General features: G+C 46.4%; 1 protein-coding gene across 1 annotated transcript in view; it reads left to right on the top strand.

Moving 5' to 3' along the window:
• The first annotated feature begins 2888 nt into the window (after positions 1–2888).
• Positions 2889–8182, top strand: part of Dek (DEK proto-oncogene) — a 22078-nt gene continuing 16784 nt past the window's right edge. The window contains exons 1-4 of the mRNA XM_021215407.1: positions 2889–3041; positions 3393–3558; positions 6993–7094; positions 7334–7443. Coding sequence (XP_021071066.1) covers positions 3402–3558; positions 6993–7094; positions 7334–7443 — 369 coding nt within the window. The 5' untranslated portion in view covers positions 2889–3041; positions 3393–3401. The remainder of the gene's footprint in view (positions 3042–3392; positions 3559–6992; positions 7095–7333; positions 7444–8182) is intronic.

The raw sequence follows: 8182 nt of genomic DNA, 5'->3' as shown, positions 1-8182 counted from the left end.
TGGGACACAGCTTTGATTCTCCTCCACCACTGGCTACTGTTGATCTACAGCTTCTCAGCTTTCCTTCACCATTTGAACTCATAAGCCTGTAGTATTCAGAGGTTCAGTCCCGAGACTATTTCTCCTTGCTACTTAATTCTCATCACTACCTTTGTTCATCTTGTGTGACAGGTGACGTCGGGCTTGTATGCCAACCACATGTTCACAGCTGTGAAGTTTATATCGTGAGTTCCTGCTTGCTTCTTCCTCTAAACGCTAGACATTATGTCCAACTGCTTATGTTATGGTTTATATATGCTTGGTCCAGGGGTGGCACTATTAGGTGTGGCCTTGTTGAATATGTGTGTGCGGGTGTGGACTTTAAGACCCTCATCCTAACTGCCTGGAAGCCAGTCTTCTACTAGCAGCCTTCAGAGGAAGATGTAGAACTCTCAGCTCTTCCTGCACTATGCTTGCCTGAACTCTGCCATGTTCCTGCCTTGATGATAATAGACTGAACCTCTGAACCTGTGAGCCAGCCTCAATTAAACGTTGTCTTTCATAAGACTTGCCTTGGTTGTGGTGTCTGTTCACAGCAGTAAAACCCTAAGTCAGCTTATTTGTAATTTCCACTTTGGTGATCATAAATCTCAACCCTAACATCTCTAAAATCTTCCTTCTCCCAATATGTCCTCTCTTCACTCTCATCTTTTTTTTTTTTTCGAGACAGGGTTTCTCTGTGTAGCCCTGGCCGTCCTGGAACTCACTCTGTAGACCAGGCTGGCCTCGAACTCAGAAATCTGCCTGCCTCCGCCTCCCGAGTGCTGGGATTAAAGGTGTCTGCCACCACGCCCAGCTCCACTCTCATCCTCTTGTCCCTTATTTCCCACATCCAGTAATGTAGATAATCCTTTTGTTTTGTTTTGTTTTGGTTTTTCGAGACAGGGTTTCTCTATGTAGCCCTGGCTGTCCAGGAACTCACTCTGTAGACCAGGCTGACCTCAAACTCAGAAATCTGCCTGCCTCTGCCTCCCGAGTGCTGGGATTAAAGGCGTGCGCCACCACTGCCTGGTTTAGATAATCCTTTAGAGCATACCTTGTCTCTTTCTGCTCTCATTCCTTTAGTCACTGACCTTTTACAAGAAAAGCCCCCCCCCCATGGTACTCCAAATCCCCCAGCAGTGACTGCTGCATCACTACCATATAATCTATGTATTTTTGCTTATTGTCTCAACTACAGTCTAGTCTTCAAGATGGCACGCCTGTAGTGATGGTCAGAGGACTCAGTACTTATTTTATTTTTTGGATTTTTTGAGACAGGGTTTCTCTGTGTAGCCCTGGCTGTCCTGGAACTCACTTTGTAGATCAGGGTGGCCTTGAACTCAGAAATCCACCTGCCTCTGCCTCTCAAGTGCTGGGATTAAAGGCGAGCGCCACCACTGCCCGGTGGACTCAGTACTTATAAAGGAATGGATGAGAATGGTATCAAAACAGTGATGTCCTGGAGGGAGCAAAAATACTTGACCAGAGATAAGTGATGGGAAGGACCAAGTTCATTGACGATGATTAGGAAGGAGCATCCCTGGCAGTGGAAGAGTAAATCCTAGACAGTATGCATGACAGCCATTCGCAGGAACATGAGGCAAGGTGAACATGACTGACCGGCCAACTATGTCAGGGAGCCATCAGACAGAGAGGGTCAGCAGCCGGATTACGTAGCATCTTACATGTTATGATACGGAAATTTGGAGGTTACTCCAAGTTATGATGGGGCCATCTGAGGTTTATAAGCAGAAGAGCAAACTAAAGAAAATAGCTTTGGCTGGGGTGTGATTAGTGGGAGGAGGCAGAGCAGCCCTTGGAAGAGCTCTGCTGTGACCCAAACTAAAAAACAAAGAAAGGTGAGCAGAATCGGCAGGATGGGGAATGGCCTAAGATCTGAGTGCAAAAATAGCAGGACTTTGCGTATATTTCGAAAAGGGGCACAGAAGAAAATAAAGTCTACCTTTTGTCCCGAAACTTGGAGACTACTATGGCAAATGAAACCAATCATATTTCCACCAGGTTGACTGGATAAAAAAAGGGGGGGGATCATTTGGGCAGCTAGTGTTCTCAGGGTAGGGGAAAAAAAATGAAGACAATCACATAAGAGAGCACGTGAGGAAATATTGTTTTTAAACTGTGGACTCTAAAAGGTATCAGGGGGGTTGCCTAGAATTCTTGACAGGAGAGTATGGCTGGACAAATACCGTGTCTGCATTATAGGGGAGACCAAAGGGGCTAGAGAAAGGAAGAGAGTGAATTTGTCTAACATTCACCGGTTTGCAACCTATTTATGTCGCTGGTGGTGTGAGCACTTAACGTGGTGGGTCCCTGTCACGGTGCAGCGTACCGGCGACGCGAAGCCTCGCAAGGAGGTCGCATTTGGGAGCCTTCATCTCGAACGACCCCTGGGAGACAAACGCGGTGGCTCCGGGTCAACCCCGTCCGCCGGGTGATCGCCGCGTATAGTCGGAGCCGAGAAAGACTTAGGCGGATCCCGCAACTTCGCCCCCTCCAGCCGTTCCCCGGCTCCGCGGCCCAGGACGGCCGAGCATTTTTTTTTCCTCCCGGGATCGGGAGGCTGGAAGCTCTCAGGCCCCCTAGCGTCCGACCGTTCAGCGCGGAGGCCCCGGCTCGCGCCCGCCCGCCCACCCATCACCCCGTGCACCCACCCAGCTACCCAGCCAGAGCCGCCCGCCCGACGCCACGACCCGGGTCCTCCCGCGGCCCGCAGACCCCCCGAGACCCCGCCCCGGGCAGCCCGCGGGAGACGCCCCCGCCGCTGCCGCCGCCCCGCCTCCCGCCCGCCCTCCCGCGCGCGCCAACTCCCAGCGCCGCGCGCTGATTGGCCGGCGCCTTCCCGCTCTGCTTCCCGAACCGCCATTTTGAAAATCTTGTTGATTCTGAGAAGCGGGGAGAGAGAGGGAGCGAGAGAGAGAGCGAGCGAGCGAGCGCGCGTTGCGAGGACCTCGGCCCCGCGCGCCTTCTACTCAGCGGCGGCCTTGTCGTGCGCACCCGCGGTGAGGACGGCGGCGGGGCGGCGGGGAGGGGACGCGGCGAGAAGCACCGGAGGCCCGCCGCGGGGGAGGGGACTCGCCAGGCTCGGCTCGTCTGGGCCACACTGGCCGGGCCCGAGGCGGCCCGGGGCGGCGCAGGCCGGGCGGGAACGCGCGCGCGCGCGGACGGGCGGGCGGGCGGGCGGCTGGGAGGGCGGTGCGGTTTCCCGCCTCGGGCATCCCCGGGGAGGCGGGCCGAGTGACAGACCCCGGGTAGGCGACTCGGAGGGGAGCTGACGCTGGGCGGGCGCCACGCTCCTTGCCCGCGCCAGCGAGCGAGCGAACCGAAGCGTGCGGCTTCCTCCCCGCCCGCAGGCCCCCAGCATGTCGGCGGCAGCGGCCCCCGCTGCGGAGGGAGAGGACGCCCCCGCGCCGCCCGCATCCGAGAAGGAACCCGAGATGCCGGGTCCCAGGGAGGAGAGCGAGGAGGAGGAGGAGGACGACGACGAAGAGGATGAAGAGGACGAGGAGGAAGAGAAAGGTGGGCAGGGATGCTCATCCCTCTGGGGTGGATTTTTTTTTTTTTCACATCAAAAGTTTCCTCCTTTTGGGAAGCAGTTATCTTGCTTTTTTAACGCATCAAGTCGGAATGGTGGATTTCACGCGAATGCTAACAATCAGTGGCAGAGAATCTGGATTATTATTATTATTATTATTTTTTTTTTTGGAGTATTTGCCAAGGTTTCGGTGGGAAGAGCTTTTTCCCGATGCGCCTTCAGAACACTTCGTCGTTCGTTTAGGGAGTTTGTAAGTCTGAGACCCGCCTTTTGAAGTTACCCTGAGGTTCTGTAACGTAACTCAACACAAGGCATTCTTGCAAATCCTGGAAATGTTTTCATTTCCATATTCTCGGCTGTGTGTAGCTGCTGGTCCTCCCCCACCCCCCAAGTTCTTGTGGGTTCTTGTGGGAGCGCATTTCTTTGCCGTGAAAGTTGTTGCTGTTGGAGAAAGTAGTTTAAAAACTAGAAAACTGAACTGAAACTTAGAACGGGAGCCCGCAGCTGTCTCGGTTTTGGGGACTGATGACCCAAGGAGGGTGGTAAGAAGCCTCATTTGAGTAGAGGCTGAGCGGTGCGAAGTGGTATTGTGTCAGTCAGTGTGCAGGCTGTTGATCCTCTACAGCAAACTCCAAGGCACAACTTCACAATCTAGCTTAATGGTACAAATGGCCACAGCTCAGCCAGACTTGGGAGCAGGCCTAAAGGTTAAAGTGCTCTTCTCAAACTGTCCGTCCTTCCTTCCTTTCTTTCTTTCTTTCTTTCTTTCTTTCTTTCTTTCTTTCTTTCTTTCTTTCTTTCTTTCTTTCTTTCTTTCTTTCTTTCTTATACCATCTAGGTTAAGCAGACAAGGCGTACTTATTATTTGAAGTGGTATGTGCCCTAAGACCTTATAGGAATGTGTCATTTAGTACAGCCCTGGCTTTAATTATAAATCTTAATAAGAATTGTTTAAATGATATGTTTGTAGAGCATAGTATGGTGGCAGTGTGTGTTGCAGCATCCCTCCTCCCTGAGGTACCAGCCATAAGATATGTATAGTATAGAATAGTTTATTTGGGGCAAAGCGGGGTGTGTGTGTGTGTGTGTGTGTGAAGGGGGCAGAGAGTTAAGAGCACAAACAGACCCTTTTATAGCAAGCCAGGCCTACCTGGCTGTTGCTAGGGAACTGTTGGGCGGAACCTAGAAAGAATGCTAACAATAATGACTGAAAGTTGACTGCACTATCAGTATAACGGAGACTTTTAACACTTTTACAGGTTTTTTGTTTGTTTGTTTTGTTTTTTCTGTCTTCCTAGTGGGGCAAGGTTGTGATACTAGAGTCTAGAGGCGGTGTGAGTTTTCTTGGACAGAAAGAAAGTGAGAAGTTCTATATAAAAGGCCCAAACCATAGTGTCTGGGGAAGCTGTCCGTGAGTGCTTTAGAAGATCCTGGATTTCCTTCTAGCTGAATAAGATGGTTGTGTTTTTAAAAGTGAAGTTTGTAGGTTTAGTCCTTCACGGTTTTAGATCTGGCTCCTTCTTACTCAGTTTTCTCTTTGGGGATGTTCGGGGTAACTGGAACTGCACGTTTCTATCCTACTTGTCCCAGAATACTTCAGTATGATGACAGAGAGGTGTGGGGTCAGTGAAATTACTGGTCTGTGAAGTGAGGCAAGAATTGGAAGTGAGTTAGGGGAGATGAGAGGCAGAGCTGTGACTTGGGCTTTCCTCTACAGGTTTGGGTGACACTGCTGTTCTGTAGAAAAACAAGCCTGTGTGCTTGGCAGTGATGTTGGGGTCTTTTGGATGTGTTGTTTGAGTTCCTATAGACATAGAGGAGCTGTCAGGGTTACAGTGGGTGTGCAGTCATTTGAAAGCTCTGCTCCAGGTTAGACTGCTGAGAACTTACTGATTTGTAGATCTGATCCAGAGCAAGTGAACGGCTTATTACTAAGAGGCAGTTGGGTGACTAGGAGCTGTTCGACTCAGTGCTATCTTTCCTCATTTATTCTTCACAACTCTCTATCCCCCAAACCTGACCTATCTTGGAAGGCCTGCACTAATGTTTTGATTCTTTTTCCTTCCCAAATAATAATCCCCCTTCAACTCAGAAAATTTTGTTTTTAAGATATCTTTTTATTTTCTGTATATGAGTGTTTTGCTTACATGTATGTGTGTACATCAACATGGCCCGGTGTCCTTGGAGGCCAGAAGGTGCCCGGAGTCAGAGAGGGTTGTGAGCTGCCATGTGCTCAGTGGCTAAACACTGGTCCTCTGGAAGGGCAGTAAGTGCTCTTAACCACTGAGTCCCTCACAGAGCATTCTGTTCTTGTGTGTGGCTAGGAGTGGTGCATGTGGAGGCCAGAAGAAGCCTTGGAGTCATCTCTTTCCCACCATATTCCTTCTGGGCTTAGACCCCAGGGTATTGACTTAGATCACCAGACTGGATAGAAAGCACCTTACATGCTCAGCAGTCCAGCCTGCCAGCCTCACACATTTTATATCTGTTATCTTTTTCTCTTCAAAACTGAGTATTGAATCTAGGGACTTGAACATTTCAGACACTTATCATTGAGCTGTCCTTATCCCTTATATGTATCTTTCTTAGAGATATTTATCACCTTTTACACTATGTATGGTTTTTATTTTCCTAGTTGAATTTTCAAAACAATGTTTCATATCCTTTTGAGTATCTGGTACAATTTGGACACAGTAGGTATTTGAATGAGAGGACCTCCACAAAATAAATTTTGTATTTGACTAGATTTCAACCAAGAAGTAAGTGGTTATTTAAATTATAACAATGTTTTAAGCTTTATATACCACACATTTCCTGGAGTTCTCTTAGAAGACTGGACTAAAGGGTACTTAACTTTCTCAGACTGACGGACGTTATGAACATTGTTATCAAACTACAAAGTAATGTTTAGCCAGCTATCTTGCAACAGGTACCAAACTACAGTAGAAACATACTCCAGTGTTGATAGCACAGTAGGATGACTGCTTAGTTTAAACAACTTATTACATGTTTGTATGAAAGTTTAGAAGGGTTCAGAGACCCAGGACAAAATAAAATGAGTTTGAAATATTAATTATCTTATTATAGTTTATATACATGTAGATTCATTCTTTTATGTATGAGAAAGAAATAAGATGAAAGAGAAACTAGATGATTTTTTTCGCAAGTCAAATGACTAAATCTTAATAGTGATAATTGTAATTGGGTGGAAATTTCTAATATTTTAGACTAGATGTTCCATAAACGAGTAAAATGTTACTCATAAAAAAATGAAATAAAAAGCTTCCACAGTGTTTTGTTCACTTCTCAAAACTAGCTCAGGAGGAAGTAAAGTGCTGAGTTCAGGAGATCTTCCTAACCTGTTTATAAAGTTGGCATTATTTTAGCTTTTTGATGTGTAAGAATTATTAATTTCTAGAAAAGAGTCTTATCGTGGAAGGCAAGAGAGAGAAGAAGAAAGTAGAGAGATTGACGATGCAAGTGTCCTCCTTACAGAGAGAGCCGTTCACAGTCACACAAGGTGAGTGTGTGTCGCTTTTATGGGAAAATGCTCAATTAGGCAAAAGTGATTAGCCAACAGATACTTGATACTAGCAGCGTACTTAGTGTTTAGGAAGTAGGATATATTTTTGGCATAATTTTAATTTTCCCTGCTAGCACAAAGTTATCCAAATTATGTGGTGGTGGTAATTTTTATCAAATTAACTTTGTAAATGTTATTAAGGTCTGGATATTTAATTGTGATATTTTGTTTTTCAGGGAAGGGTCAGAAACTTTGTGAAATTGAAAGGATACATTTCTTTCTGAGTAAGAAAAAACCAGATGAACTTAGAAATCTACACAAACTGCTTTACAACAGGCCCGGCACAGTAAGACATTTGATAAACATCTCTACAATGTTTTTTGCTACTTAATATATTAAGATGCTTCACCTTAGAGCTGTAATTTTCATTCTGTAAGACTTTAATGATTAACTAGTTCAATTTCTATGCTGTACCAGTGAGTAAATTTGAGACACACATTTGTTAAGGCCATGGGTACATGGTAAGGACATACCATGGTAAACACAGCTGGTAATGTCTACGGCTCTTTTGTTTTTCCTCCTAACTGGGGCTAGAGGAATAGTTCAGAGATAGATTGCTCTGCAATACCCAAGGCCCTGAGCTGAGTCTCCCAACAGCACGACCACCAAAACAAAAAAGGAAATGAAATTTGCTCCAAACTGAAAAATCTAAATTATATATACAGTCTGGTGACTTTTAATGATATTAGAATTAATTTGTTTTTCAATGTTCTGGCATTGTTCCTTGTAATTGTATCTTATTTTAACCAAATACCCATAAAAGAAAGTGGCAAATTTTTGCCAAATTATAGTTATATCCTACTACATGTAACTGTATTTGAAATGAAAGGAGTTGTTCCATTTCTGTGGGTGTTTTGCCCGTATGTCTGTTCATTGTGTGCCTGTGACAGTATTGGACCCCTTGGGCTGGCGTTACAGATGTGCTGAGTCAGCCACCATGTAGGTGTTGGAAGAACAGCCAGCCATCTTGCCAGGCCATATAATTGTATTTGAAATAAAATTTGCTTTGGGTTTTTTTTTTGTTT

This window comes from Mus pahari, chromosome 16 (assembly GCF_900095145.1).
Source record: "Mus pahari chromosome 16, PAHARI_EIJ_v1.1, whole genome shotgun sequence".
NCBI classification, from domain to species: Eukaryota; Metazoa; Chordata; class Mammalia; order Rodentia; family Muridae; genus Mus; species Mus pahari.
Note: the sequence above shows the minus strand (reverse complement) of the source record. Positions and strands in the feature narration are given on the sequence as shown.